Genomic DNA, 16,003 nt, shown 5'->3' on the forward strand with positions numbered 1-16,003 from the left:
TGTGGCTTTAATGTCTGCAGGAAAATACATAATTAGGCAATTTCCATTACATATTTTATTGTACATTTATACGGTTCTTGTACATGGTTTTCCAACTTTGTGTTCCAGCGCAATTACGCAATTTTTATTGCACTGGTCACCAATTTTGTAACCCTTTTTTCTATACACTGTTTGCTGTATGTATTACACTGTTGTTTTTAACGCTGTTTGCCAATTTTTGCTATCCTGCTTTGTGGTAAGAATTATACTGCCATTTTTCCCTCTAAATCTGTAATCTAGTTAAGGCAGGATTTATATTTATGATACTGTTTTTATTGCACTGTTTTTGAACAGTGTGACCCTCCTTGAGTTTTAGGACCAGGATGTGCGGTGCACTGACTCGGGCAGGACAGAAGGATCTTTCCTAGCATCTGTTACCTAAGAACATTTGACTTAAAGATGCCAGGAGTTCAACTGGTGACCTTATGCGAGAAGGAAGGAGAAGAGTTGGTTTTTATATGCCAACTTTCTCTACCACTTAAGGGAGACTCAAACCGGCTTCCAATCACCTTCCCTTCCCCTCCCCACAACAGACACCCTGCGAGGTAGGTGGGGCCGAGAGAGAGTGACTTGCCCAAGGTCACCCAGCTGGCTTCGTGTGTAGGAGTGGGGAAACAAATCCAGTTCACCAGCTTAGCCTCCGCCGCTCATGTGGAGGAGAGGGGAATCAAACCCAGTTCTCCAGATCAGAGTCCACCGCTCCAAAACCACCACTCTTAACCACTACACCACGCTGGCTCGTCTACTAAATCATTGGCCCGCCAGTTTCTTTTGGGACAGGAAACTCTTTGGTTATGCAATCTTAGCAACATAGTTCACTCTGGACTGCTATAATTACTGTGCAGGTTGCTAAATTGTGGAAACCTACTGTATTTGCAAGCTCTTGACTATACTCCCTAACCCTATAATTTTACTTAAAAAAAACCTTTGTTACGTTTTTTTCAAAACACTGTTAATACAAATACAAACAACAAACCCTCCTCCAGCTAAACTAAATGATCAGGGCTGCACACCTTTTCTAGCAGACACAACCACTGAGTAGTGTTATAGATATGTATAATCTTATTACTGTAGACTTTGCCGCCAGAAACAGCTCCTTAGCCAAACCTCAGCTATTCACAATTGGTACAGCCCATTCACGCAACTGGTTTCCCCCCCAAAGCATCATGTATATGGGAGTACAGCTGAACAGAGAAAGGTTATAGCAGGTTGTATGTGTATGTGTGTGTGCCGCCAAGTCATAGCTGAATTATGGCAACCCTCATAGGGGGTTTCAAGGCAAGAGATGCTTGGAGGTAGTTTGCCATTGCCTGTCTCCCCGTTCTGATAGAGAGTTCTGAGAGAACTGTGACTGGCCCAAGGTCACCCAGCAGGCTTTATGTGGAGGAGTGGGGAATCGAACCCGGTTCTCCAGATTAGAGTCCACCGCTCTTAACCACTGCACCACGCTACTCCATATGATTTGCGATAAACCGCCTTCAATTGTACTGCTGCAGTCATAGGGTTGCCAACATCCAGTCGGGGCCTGGTCATCTGCCAGAATCACAGTTGATCTCCAGACAACCAAGATCAGTTCCCCTGGAGAAAACGGCTGCTTTGGAGGGTGGTCTTTATAGCATTACACCCCCCTCCTCTCCCCAAACCACACCCTCGTCAAGCTCCACCCCCAAATCTCCAAAACGTTCCCAGTATGGAGTTGGCATCCCCAAACCTGCTGTCAGCTAAGTGAGATGCCAGGACGTCTCGCAACAACCCTACGAGGTAGGACAAGCTGGGAAAGGGTACCCAGTCCAAGGCGCCCAAATAGCTTTGTAGCTAGGGATCTGGATCCACATATTCCTAGTTCAAGCCCAACATTTTGTCCACACTGGCTCTCAAGCTAGGTTTTACAGGAGCGGAGGCGCTCTGGTCTGTTTTCATACATCCGCTTGCCATCTTTTGGGGCTGCTGATAAACAAACACCAACACGAACTGAGCCGCAAAGCTCCAACATCTGCTCTTGCACAAAAGGCTTGTTCCAGTCAGTGGAAATTGCTCCAGCTATTAAAAGAAAATAGCCCCGTGCTTAACTCTGATACGCTTCCAGTTGCCTGACCTCCGAGGGAGGTCCTGCTCCATTTTTGGAGGTTCAGAGTACGCTCGCTGGAGGAATGTTTTATCTCCATTTCACAGAAGAGGAAAAGCTAGATAAAGTAATTGACGCTCACATACCAACACGCTTCACGGGACAGATGGGGGCCGGGAGGCTATTTACTTATACAGGGGAAAGTGAAAACTGGTTAATGTAGGGTATGGACTTACTCTGCTCCCTGGTGACCAAACCCTTTGGAAACGACTGCTGAACTTTCTACTTGTGCAGAATTCATCTGGAAGTCTGTTGACCAGTCAGCATTACAGGGATGACATCTTGCCCATGTTTTTTTTATTATTATTATTTAAAAATTACACTAGCAACATATTTGTGTTTGTGATTCATAAGTTCTAGGTTATCATCTACAGAGCCCTCAAAGATCTGGCTCCAAAGTACTTTAAGGACCACAGACTCACACATGAACACACACATGAAGCTGCCTTATACTGAACCAGACCCTTGGTCCATCAAAGTCAGTATTGTCTACCCAGACCGGCAGCGGCTCTCCAGGGTCTCAGGCAGAGGTCTTTCCCATCACCTACTTGCCTGGTCCCTTTAACTGGAGATGCCGGGGATTGAACCTGGGACCTTCTGCATGCCAAGCAGATGCTCTGCCACTGAGCCACAGCCCCTCTCTGCTCCTATATAAATCTGCCCACCATGGAAATTCCACCTGTAAAGCTCTGACCTGCACACCCTCACCTTCAGAGGCAAAACAGCTGAACACCAGCGACAGGGCCTTTTCAGCTATGGCACCTCAACTGTTAAAGTCCCTCCCAACACTGATCCACCTGGCACCAAGCCCACAAGTGCTAGGCAAGATGACTTTTTTTTACATGTCCCAGGACTTTCATCGATCTGTATTTTCCTGCCCTCTGACCCTCGGTTATTTAGATAATTTTACCCAGTTTTTCTCCCCAATAGGGATTCAAAAGTGGCTCACAACCTTCCCTCCTCCATTTTATCATCACAACAACCCTGTGAGCTGAAAGCGAATGACGGTCCCAAGATTATCCATGGAGTCCCACGGCAGAATGGGGATTCTGGGTCATCCAGTCTCTAGTCCAGTACTCGAATCCTTACAGTCCAGGGGTCCCCAACCTTTTTGGGCCTATGGGCACCTTTGCAATTCTGACAAAGGGTGGTGGGCGGCAGCCACAAAACGGCCACCATAAGAGACAGAGCCACACACAGAGGAAGCACAAGTGCAACGGATAAGAGCCGTAAGAGATAATAAAACCTCTGAAAAAATGTTTTAATCTGCCCGGCCAATCAGATCTGCAATGGCCCATAAGAAGCCCCAACTGGCCTCACCCACTTTCTAAAAAAGCTTGGCGGGCACCAGGAAAGGTGCCAGTGGGTGCCATGTTGGGGACCCCTGCCCCACACCATGCTGGCTTTCTGTTTGCTATAGCTATTCAAACATGTTTTATTTTCTAGTCTGATATTAGTTTTGAGTTCTGATGTCACATTGCTGGTTTCATGATGGGTGGGGGGTATTTGTACTGTATTTTTAACTTGTTTTGATTTTTTATGGTGGGTGGCTTCCCAAAGAGCTGTGGCTGAGAGTGTGGAATAAGAATATTTCCTATTAATTTAGAATCAAGGTTTTCTCCTATCTGCCCCGCCTCCACTGCGTATTCTGTTTGGAGATCACCTGCTTTGCATGCAGAAGGTCACGAATGCTAACCTGGGCCTCTCCAGGTAAAGAATGCCAGGTCACAGGTGTAGGGAAGGATCTTTCTCTGCTGGAGACCCTGGAAACACAGCTGCCAGTCAGAGCAGACAGTAAAGGGGTGTGTTCACCAATGGTCTCAGGCAGGGGTGTCAAACCCAATTGTTGGGAGGGCTGGATATGACATAAACGTCACTTGGTCGGGCTGGGCCATGCCTCTACAGCCCAGATTGAGTGTGTGTGTGTGTGGGGGGGGGTGGCTGCGCTGGCTGGCTGGGGGCCGGATAAGTGCCCTCAAGGGGCTAGATCTGGCCCTCGGGCCTTATGTTTGACCCCCTGGTCTAAGGCCCGTTTGCATGTTTCTGCAGAACTGCTGAAACAGACTGCTGGAGAGATTGAACTACAAGCCCGGGCGCCCTTGGCTTAGTTCTTGCCTCTGCACAGAATTTTCTTTTCTTTTGCCATCAAGTCATAGCCGATTTACGGCAACCCATAGGGTTTTCAAGGCAAGAGACTACCACAGTATGGGGAGGGGGCCGTGGCTCAGTGGCAGAGCATCTCCTTGGCATGCAGAAGGCCCCAGGTTCAATTCCTGGCATCTCCAGTCTAAAGGGACTAGGCAAGTAGGTGATGTGAAAGACCTCCGCCTGAAACCCTGGAGAGCCGCTGCCGGTCTGGGTAGACAAGACTGACTTTGATGGACCAAGGGTCTGGTTCAGTATAAGGCAGCTTCATGTGTTCAGAGGTGGCTTGCCGTTGCCTGCCTCCGAATAGCAACCCTGGTCTCCCATCCAAGTACTAACCAGGGCTAAGGTAAGGTAAAGGTAAAGGTCCCCTGTGCAAGCACCGGGTCATTCCTGACCCATGGGGAGACGTCACATCCCCACGTTTTCTAGGCAGACTTTGTTTGCGGGGTGGTTTGCCAGTGCCTTCCCCAGTCACCTTCCCTTTACCCCCAGCAAGCTGGGTACTCATTTGACCGACCTCGGAAGGATGGAAGGCTGAGTCGACCTTGAGCCGGCTACCTGAAACCGACTTCCGTCGGGATCGAACTCAGGTTGTGAGCAGAGCTTTTGACTGCAGTACTGCAGCTTAACACTCTGCGCCACGGGGCTCCTTGCTTAATTTCGAGACATGGCGAGACCAGGCTAGCCTGGGCTATCCAAGTCACGACACTAAATTTACTAGATGCGCATAAATTGGACAGAAAGTGTGCTCTAGCGTTGGACAGGAGAGACCCAAATCCCCCCTATGCCATGAAGCTGATGAGGTGAGAGTCTTATTGAGGGCTACCAACCTCCAGGTGGGGCCTGGAGCTCTCCTGGAATTACAACTCTCCTCCAGATTACAGAGATCAATTTCCCTGTAAGAAATGGCAGTTTTGGAAGGTGTACTCTCTATGGCAACACATGCCTGCTGAACACCCCCCACCCCCGCAAGCACTGCCCCCAAGTCTCCAGGAATTTCCCAAGATGGAGTTAGCAACCCTGGCCCAGTGACTTCCATCAGCCTAACCTACCTCACAGAGTTGTTGTGCAGATGAGATAAAGGATGCAAGATGTCGTGGTTCCGCTGTACAGTGCATTAGTCAGGCCGCACCTGGAGTATTGTGTGCAGTTCTGGAGGCCTCACTTATAAAAGGATGCGGACAGAATGGAACGGGTGCCGAGGAGAGCAATCCCCCCCAATGGTAACCACCTAACCAACCTACTTTACAGGGCTTTCCTAAGGATTATAATACATTATATTAATTTGAAGTACTTTTCACACAAGTCCTTAGTATCACAGTAGACAAAATGCTGGTAACTGGACTTTTTAATGGAGAAAATGGCTTGCAAAAGTCCAGCTTGATGGGGAAAAGCCAAGGCAGTTCACAACTTCTGCCCTCCAGGCCAACCAAGAAGCCCTTGAAAGTCCCCTTCGGAAGGGCTGTGGCTCAGTGGTAGAGCATCTGCTTGGCACACAGAAGGTCCCAGGTTCAATCCCCGGCACCTCCAGTTAAAGGGACTAGGCAGGTAGGTGATGGGAAAGACCTCTGCCCGAGACCCTGGAGAGCCACTGCCGGTTGGAGTAGACAATACTGACTTTGATGGACCAAGGGTCTGATTCAGTAGAAGGCAGCTTCATGTTTTCATGCGTTCCTTTTTAGGGGAGGGGCTGTAGCTCAGTGGTAGAGCCTCTGCTCGGCATGCAGAAGGTCCCAGGTTCAATCCCCGGCACCTCCAGTTAAAGGGACTAGCCATGTAGGTGATGTGACAGACCTCTGCCTGAGACCCTGGAGAGCCGCGGCTGGTCCGAGTAGACAATACTGACTTTAATGGAACAAGGGTCTGATACAGTATAAGGCAGCTTCATGCGTTCATGTATTCAAAGCGGTAACCACAGGTCTGCGGGCAGAAAGGTTAAGAAAACTGCAAGCCTCCTCTCTAAACTTCCTCCCCCCGCCCAACTGGAGGAGAATCCGCTGAATGTCACTCATCCCTTTCCACATTTCAAAAGCTTCCACGGAGCTGCCAAAAGGTAAAGCAACTGCAGAGGAGGGACGGAGGGGAAGAAAACACAAGGGTTTCCCAAGCTGTTCAGCTTCCAACCCAACGCGGGCGTCTCAAGCCAGGAAGGGAGAGCCCCACAGCAATACTGATCCTATGACGCCTGCTATTCACATTGACATACTGTTAACATTTACATACTAATGCTTGTCTGAATTCACTCTCCTCTACTTAAAGACAGATGGATTCACATTCTAGCTGTATCTGAAGAAGTGAGCTGTGGCTTACGAAAGTTCATACCCTGCCAGAAAATATTCTTGTTAGTCTTTAAGGTGCTCCTGGACTCTTGCCCTTTTCTACTACTGCAGACAGACCAACAGGGCTACCCACTGTGAATTATGATCCTATGACCTTAGGCAGATCATGAGAGGGAGGGCATCTTGGCCATCTTCTGGGCAAGGAGTAGGGGTCACTGGGGTGTGTGTGTGTGTGTGTGTGTGGGTTGGGCTAGATGACCTTGGCGGTCCCTTCCGACTCTAGGATGCTATGCAACCAGGAGCTTGGGCAGATCCCTCCCGAAAGTCAAACGCCCAGAGCGGCGTACTCACAGCCGGTCTTGTCCGCCAGCGCCTGGATCTCCTCCGACATGGAGTGGTAGGAGCCCATCGCCTCGTCCGGAGCCGCTTGCAGGGGGGGTCCCGTCCAGTCGGGGCCTGGCCGGCAGGGGGCGGGCAAGTGCAGGGCCGGGGGGGTCCGTCCACATAGGAGAGCGGCAGGCAGGCAGGCAGGCAGGCGGGCGGCGCACCGGCGGAGCCAGGGCAGGCGGCGGCTCAGCTGCACCGGCCAGACTTCGGTGCGGTGGCTGAGTTTAAATCTGCTGGAGGAAGCGTCCGCCGCTCGCCGGCGGAGGCTCCCTCCGGGTCCAAGAGTCCTCCAAGTTCCGCTCCTCTTCTCAGAACACCTGCAGCTGCCTTCTACTGAGTCAGACCCGTGGTCCATCCAAGTCAGTATTGTCTACTCAGACATTACAGGGAATACATCTTGCCCATGTTTTTTTTTTTTTTTAATTTAAAAATGACACTAGCAACATATTTGTGTTTGTGATTCATAAGTTCTAGGTTATCATCTACAGAGCCCTCAAAGATCTGGCTCCAAAGTACTTTAAGGACCACAGACTCACACATGAACGCACCCATGAAGCTGCCTTATGCTGAATCAGATCCTTGGTCCATCCAAGTCAGTATTGTCTACTCAGACATTACAGGGAATACATCTTGCCCATGTTTTTTTTTTTTTTTAATTTCAAAATTACACTAGCAACATATTTGTGCAGAATTCATCTGGAAGTCTGTTGACCAGTCAGCATTACAGGGATGACATCTTGCCCATATTTTTTTTTTAAATTTAAAAATTGCACTAGCAACATATTTGTGTTTGTGATTCATAGGTTCTAGGTTATCATCTACAGAGCCCTCAAGGATCTGGCTCCAAAGTACTTTAAGGACCACAGACTCACACATGAACGCACCCATGAAGCTGCCTTATACTGAATCAGATCCTTGGCCCATCCAAGTCAGTATTGTCTACTCAGACATTACAGGGAATACATCTTGCCCATGTTTTTTTTTTAATTAATTTATTTAAAAATTACACTAGCAACATATTTGTGTTTGTGATTCATAAGTTCTAGGTTATCATCTACAGAGCCCTCAAAGATCTGGCTCCAAAGTACTTTAAGGACCACAGACTCACACATGAAGCTGCCTTATGCTGAATCAGATCCTTGGTCCATCCAAGTCAGTATTGTCTACTCAGACATTACAGGGAATACGTCTTGCCCATGTTTTTTTTTAATTTAAAAATTACACTAGCAACATATTTGTGCAGAATTCATCTGGAAGTCTGTTGACCAGTCAGCATTACAGGGATGACATCTTGCCCATGTTTTTTTTTTAATTTAAAAATTACATTAGCTACATATTTGTGTTTGTGATTCATAAGTTCTAGGTTATCATCTACAGAGCCCTCAAAGATCTGGCTCCAAAGTACTTTAAGGACCACAGACTCACACATGAACGCACCCATGAAGCTGCCTTATGCTGAATCAGATCCTTGGTCCATCCAAGTCAGTATTGTCTACTCAGACATTACAGGGAATACATCTTGCCCATGTTTTTTTTTTTTTTAATTTCAAAATTACACTAGCAACATATTTGTGCAGAATTCATCTGGAAGTCTGTTGACCAGTCAGCATTACAGGGATGACATCTTGCCCATATTTTTTTTTTAAATTTAAAAATTGCACTAGCAACATATTTGTGTTTGTGATTCATAGGTTCTAGGTTATCATCTACAGAGCCCTCAAGGATCTGGCTCCAAAGTACTTTAAGGACCACAGACTCACACATGAACGCACCCATGAAGCTGCCTTATACTGAATCAGATCCTTGGCCCATCCAAGTCAGTATTGTCTACTCAGACATTACAGGGAATACATCTTGCCCATGTTTTTTTTTTAATTTATTTATTTAAAAATTACACTAGCAACATATTTGTGTTTGTGATTCATAAGTTCTAGGTTATCATCTACAGAGCCCTCAAAGATCTGGCTCCAAAGTACTTTAAGGACCACAGACTCACACATGAAGCTGCCTTATGCTGAATCAGATCCTTGGTCCATCCAAGTCAGTATTGTCTACTCAGACATTACAGGGAATACGTCTTGCCCATGTTTTTTTTTAATTTAAAAATTACACTAGCAACATATTTGTGCAGAATTCATCTGGAAGTCTGTTGACCAGTCAGCATTACAGGGATGACATCTTGCCCATGTTTTTTTTTTAATTTAAAAATTACATTAGCTACATATTTGTGTTTGTGATTCATAAGTTCTAGGTTATCATCTACAGAGCCCTCAAAGATCTGGCTCCAAAGTACTTTAAGGACCACAGACTCACACATGAACGCACCCATGAAGCTGCCTTATGCTGAATCAGATCCTTGGTCCATCCAAGTCAGTATTGTCTACTCAGACATTACAGGGAATACATCTTGCCCATGTTTTTTTTTTTTTTATTTCAAAATTACACTAGCAACATATTTGTGCAGAATTCATCTGGAAGTCTGTTGACCAGTCAGCATTACAGGGATGACATCTTGCCCATATTTTTTTTTAAATTTAAAAATTGCACTAGCAACATATTTGTGTTTGTGATTCATAGGTTCTAGGTTATCATCTACAGAGCCCTCAAGGATCTGGCTCCAAAGTACTTTAAGGACCACAGACTCACACATGAACGCACCCATGAAGCTGCCTTATACTGAATCAGATCCTTGGCCCATCCAAGTCAGTATTGTCTACTCAGACATTACAGGGAATACATCTTGCCCATGTTTTTTTTTTAATTTATTTATTTAAAAATTACACTAGCAACATATTTGTGTTTGTGATTCATAAGTTCTAGGTTATCATCTACAGAGCCCTCAAAGATCTGGCTCCAAAGTACTTTAAGGACCACAGACTCACACATGAAGCTGCCTTATGCTGAATCAGATCCTTGGTCCATCCAAGTCAGTATTGTCTACTCAGACATTACAGGGAATACGTCTTGCCCATGTTTTTTTTTAATTTAAAAATTACACTAGCAACATATTTGTGCAGAATTCATCTGGAAGTCTGTTGACCAGTCAGCATTACAGGGATGACATCTTGCCCATGTTTTTTTTTAATTTAAAAATTACATTAGCTACATATTTGTGTTTGTGATTCATAAGTTCTAGGTTATCATCTACAGAGCCCTCAAAGATCTGGCTCCAAAGTACTTTAAGGACCACAGACTCACACATGAACGCACCCATGAAGCTGCCTTATGCTGAATCAGATCCTTGGTCCATCCAAGTCAGTATTGTCTACTCAGACATTACAGGGAATACATCTTGCCCATGTTTTTTTTTTTTTAATTTCAAAATTACACTAGCAACATATTTGTGCAGAATTCATCTGGAAGTCTGTTGACCAGTCAGCATTACAGGGATGACATCTTGCCCATATTTTTTTTTTAAATTTAAAAATTGCACTAGCAACATATTTGTGTTTGTGATTCATAGGTTCTAGGTTATCATCTACAGAGCCCTCAAGGATCTGGCTCCAAAGCACTTTAAGGACCACAGACTCACACATGAACGCACCCATGAAGCTGCCTTATACTGAATCAGATCCTTGGCCCATCCAAGTCAGTATTGTCTACTCAGACATTACAGGGAATACATCTTGCCCATGTTTTTTTTTAATTTATTTATTTAAAAATTACACTAGCAACATATTTGTGTTTGTGATTCATAAGTTCTAGGTTATCATCTACAGAGCCCTCAAAGATCTGGCTCCAAAGTACTTTAAGGACCACAGACTCACACATGAAGCTGCCTTATGCTGAATCAGATCCTTGGTCCATCCAAGTCAGTATTGTCTACTCAGACATTACAGGGAATACGTCTTGCCCATGTTTTTTTTTAATTTAAAAATTACACTAGCAACATATTTGTGCAGAATTCATCTGGAAGTCTGTTGACCAGTCAGCATTACAGGGATGATATCTTGCCCATGTTTTTTTTTTAATTTAAAAATTACATTAGCTACATATTTGTGTTTGTGATTCATAAGTTCTAGGTTATCATCTACAGAGCCCTCAAAGATCTGGCTCCAAAGTACTTTAAGGACCACAGACTCACACATGAACGCACCCATGAAGCTGCCTTATGCTGAATCAGATCCTTGGTCCATCCAAGTCAGTATTGTCTACTCAGACATTACAGGGAATACATCTTGCCCATGTTTTTTTTTTTTTTAATTTCAAAATTACACTAGCAACATATTTGTGCAGAATTCATCTGGAAGTCTGTTGACCAGTCAGCATTACAGGGATGACATCTTGCACATATTTTTTTTTTAAATTTAAAAATTGCACTAGCAACATATTTGTGTTTGTGATTCATAGGTTCTAGGTTATCATCTACAGAGCCCTCAAGGATCTGGCTCCAAAGCACTTTAAGGACCACAGACTCACACATGAACGCACACATGAAGCTGCCTTATACTGAATCAGATCCTTGGTCCATCCAAGTCAGTATTGTCTACTCAGACATTACAGGGAATACATCTTGCCCATGTTTTTTTTTAATTTATTTATTTAAAAATTACACTAGCAACATATTTGTGTTTGTGATTCATAAGTTCTAGGTTATCATCTACAGAGCCCTCAAAGATCTGGCTCCAAAGTACTTTAAGGACCACAGACTCACACATGAAGCTGCCTTATGCTGAATCAGATCCTTGGTCCATCCAAGTCAGTATTGTCTACTCAGACATTACAGGGAATACGTCTTGCCCATGTTTTTTTTTTTTTTATTTAAAAATTACACTAGCAACATATTTGTGCAGAATTCATCTGGAAGTCTGTTGACCAGTCAGCATTATAGGGATGACATCTTGCCCATGTTTTTTTTTTTAATTTAAAAATTGCACTAGCAACATATTTGTGTTTGTGATTCATAGGTTCTAGGTTATCATCTACAGAGCCCTCAAGGATCTGGCTCCAAAGCACTTTAAGGACCACAGACTCACACATGAACACACACATGAAGCTGCCTTATACTGAATCAGACCCTTGGTCCATCCAAGTCAATATTGTCTACCCAGACCGGCAGCGGCTCTCCAGGATCTCGGGCAGAGGTCTTTCCCATCACCTACCTGCCTGGTCCCTTGAACTGGAGATGCCGGGGATTGAACCTGGGGCCTTCTGCATGCCAAGCAGATGCTCTACCACTGAGCCACGGCAATGGGAAAGGCAGTGCGCTGTAGTGGTTAGAGGGTTCGAATCCCCACGCAGCCGTGAAGCTCGTTGGGCCAGCCTGGGCTAACTCACAGGTAGGGTTGCCAGGTTCCCCCTTTGCCACCCGCAAAGGTTTTGGGGACAGACTCTGAGGAGGGTGGGGTTTGGGGAGGGGAAGGACTTCAATGCCATAGAGTCCAATGTCCAAAGCGGCCTTTTTCTCCAGGGGAACTGATCTCTATCGGCTGGAGATCAGTTGTAGTAGCAGGAGCTCTCCAGCTAGTGCCTGGAGGTCGGCAACCCTAACAGGGTTTCACTTTGAACCTGGAACAAACACACAAACAAGCCTCAACCTCTCTCGGAGGGGTGTGCCCCGCAAAGACTGGATATTGCAAGGGAGTGTTCAGTTCTCAAGCAGCAGTGTCTTTTAGTGGTTGCTTTCATTCATTCAAAGATGTTTTAATCTCCCTGTGGCTGTTGTCCCCCTCAGGATTGAACAATGAGTTCGACCTATCTAGCTTTTTGTAAAGTATAAGATTCTCCTCAGCTGGCAGGGCTAGAATACCTTTTAAAACTAAGAAGCAGATTTACTGCTTTACCAGCCTTCAGAGTTAAGTGTGATACCCGTGAGGGTCGCTGGTCAGCTTATTGGTAAGCTAGAACTGATGCCATTTTTTGTATTTTAAGTATAAATGCTGAGCTCTTTCCGCGATTGTTGTTTCCTTCATGTAATGTTTTTCTTTCAGAGGTCTTTGCACCCGTAGAAATATTGTTCCTTAACAAACAAATGCACAACTGATGAAGCAAGTTTGCGAAACGTACACAGACTCCGGAAGTGGCGTTTTGTTGTTCGTTACTCTTCACATTCATATTTATTTCATATGGACCTTCTATGATTGATTTTGGAGCCTTGGAATCTGATTATTTAGATTGAAGAACTGGAAAAGCAACTGTGTTGCCAGGAGGAACTGTTGGTGAATGTTAACCAGCTTTATTGGACAGTTATTTGGTGAATTTCAACCAGTTTTCTGTTGGACTCCTCAATTTATTTTAGGCTGATATTTACTTCAAGCCATATATATATTGTTTTTGCATTAAATTAGTTATAGAACTTGTCTCTCTGCATTTGGTTGTTTATTAGTTTAATTCTAAAAACTGTAAGAATTGTATTGCATACTATTAATTATATGAGCTGTGGTGCTGTTTATTCTCCCTAAGTGCCTGGAGGTTGGCAGCCCTACTCACAGGGTCACCGTGACAGCAAAACTGGGGAAACACCTGCACTGCTCTTGAGGACCTTGGAAGCCAGAGTCAGGACTGAACAGACATGGGGGAATAATCTTTGGAGTTGACCAAAAGTCTTCATCAGCGCAAAAAAAAAATAAAAAAATAAGGTGGATGGGGGAGGGGGTGAAGAGAAAAATCACCTCTGTTGGCAAATTGCTGCAGATTTGGGGTGGATTACAGGATTATGTAGATTTAGTTAAAACATGAAGTCAGGGATACATTAAAGCAAGGATTTGAAACTGCTTAGGCTTGCAATGTACAAAACGTCCTCCACCCTTTCCCTTTCTTGTTTTGCTTAACATCCACTTTGAGGAACAGCTCTGTGGAAGCCTGAAGCTTGCTCCCTAATCTCCTTAAAGGAACTATTCTACTTTTCCGTTCTTTTTTCTTTTACTTTCTTTCTCTTTTGGCCTCCATGGTAACACACTCCTAATTTAGGAAGCTATACTGACTTCCACACATCATCAGCACATCTTAACCACTGGGGAATGCAAGGCTTTCTCCTTGTCCCACTCTACAAACTGCCAAGGGAGGGTACAGCAACAAGAAAAAGCATCACAGCAGCATTCAGCACCTGAGAATTAGGCAAAAGAACGAATGAATGTGAGCGGGTGTCTTGAAAGTATTTTAAAAGTGTGTCTACTGTATTTGTCAGGTTAAAACCTCGTCAACCACTGGAAAGGAAAGATCCCTCCATTAACTCACAGAGGGAGGAAGGATGTACTCTGCCCTCTTTGATGTTCATTATGAATTAATCATCCTGGATCCTGTCCTTTTCCCAGACAGTGTAAGAGGGCAGGGTGGGAGAGGAGTAAATAATTCTCTAGGGACAGGAACCAGGAAATAGGGACCCTCTCTAATAAACGTTAGAACGGCTTTAAGATGGGGTGGGACTATGGCTCATTGGCAAGTCATCTACCTTGCATGCAGAAGGTCCCTGGTTCAATCCCTGGCATCGCCTGTAAAATGTAGTGGGTGGGTGATGCGAAACCCAGAGAGCCATGCCGGTCACAGGGGACCCTACTCACACTCACGGACCAAAGAGCTGACTGATAACGCCCTTCTGTGTGTGTGTGTTGAAATGCATGCGGCTGGAGGAGATGCCTCAGCAAAAACAAAAAAAATTGTAGCCCCGTAAAGACTAATGACGGCAGACAAATATGTCTGCCCCAGTGGATCCCGTGTCCTTTTAAGGTGCCTCCGGACTCCCTTTTTGTTTCTCCCTCCAGTGCAATTTGCTGCACAGTTAAAAAAAAATTAATCTCTTGCTGTCTTTCATGATCCCCAAAGTGCTTATTTCACAATTTTACGGCATAGGCACATTTTGGGATTGTGGGCTGATAACTGATGGTTGGTTCTTCTTCTTCTTTAATTACTGCTGAATATGCACAAAGGAGTTAGCTGTTTAACCACACACACATACGCACAACGTGCTGGGGCGTGCAAAAAAGAGAGGTGGGAAAACCTTGAGGTTTTCTCTGTCGGGACTGCACAAGATTTATTTATTTTTATTTACTTTTATTTATACCCACCTTTATCCCGAGTGAAATGCATCCTTCTCCTCTCCACTATATTATCCTCACAACAGCCCTGCGAGGTAGGTGAGGCTAAACGTGTGTGACTAGACCAAGGTCACCCAGCAAGCTTTCATGGAGGAGCTGGGATTCAAACCTGGTCCTAGCCCGGCACTCTAACCACTACACCATGTTGGCACTATGTTACACATCAACATCAGGCTCAAACCAGGACAACCAGATGTGGATCAGGGCTGGACGATGATGTTCTTCAGGCCAGGTTCCTCAAAGTCAGCTGGGGCTTGAGGTGTACCAGGCACTTAGAACCCGATGGACCACCGATGGACCACCGAATGAAGCCAAGAGGCAGTCGGTTCAGGACAGATCAAAACAAAGCATTTCTCTCACACAAAATGCACAGTTAAATCATGGAACTCACTGCCACAAGGTGATTGCAATAACCAGTGACTTAGATGGCTAGAAAAAGGGATCAAATATCTATTACGAGGAACCATGATAGCTAGGCTTGCCAACCCCCAGAGGTGGCTGGAGATCTCCTGGGATTACAACTGATCTCCAGGTGACAGAGATCAGTTCACCTGGAGAAAATGGCCACTTTGGAAGGTGGACTGTATGGTATTATTCCCCATTGAAGTCCCTCCCCAAACCCCACCCCTTTTAGGCTCCACTCCCAAAATCTCTAGGTATTTCCCAATCAGGAGCTGGCAACCCTATTTATGGTATATGCCAGTGTTCTGCGTATCTATGCAAGACTATTTTAATGAGACCTAGCCTAATCAGGTTATTTTGAAATTAAACTTTAATTCAGTGATTGTTTTATTGGCTGGGAAATACAGGGTTTAGGGTTGCCAGGTCCCTCTTCGCCACCGGCGGGAGGTTTTGGGGGCGGAGCCTGAGAAGGGTGGGGTTTAGGGAGGGGAGGGACTTCAATGCCATAGAGTCCAATTGCCAAAGCAGCCATTTTCTCCAGGTGATCTGATCTCTATCGGCTGGAGATCAGCTGTAATAGCAGGAGGTCT

At 45.2% G+C, this 16,003-nt stretch overlaps 1 protein-coding gene across 1 annotated transcript in view; it reads right to left on the reverse strand.

Annotated features, from left to right (window-relative positions):
• TESC (tescalcin) overlaps positions 1–6,994 on the reverse strand; it is a 37,945-nt gene extending 30,951 nt beyond the window's left edge. The window contains exon 1 of the mRNA XM_056859635.1: positions 6,943–6,994. Within this exon, the coding sequence (XP_056715613.1) occupies positions 6,943–6,982 (40 nt within the window). The 5' untranslated portion in view covers positions 6,983–6,994. The remainder of the gene's footprint in view (positions 1–6,942) is intronic.
• Positions 6,995–16,003: the final 9,009 nt, after the last annotated feature.

Source organism: Euleptes europaea, chromosome 13, assembly GCF_029931775.1.
Source record: "Euleptes europaea isolate rEulEur1 chromosome 13, rEulEur1.hap1, whole genome shotgun sequence".
NCBI classification, from domain to species: domain Eukaryota; kingdom Metazoa; phylum Chordata; class Lepidosauria; order Squamata; family Sphaerodactylidae; genus Euleptes; species Euleptes europaea.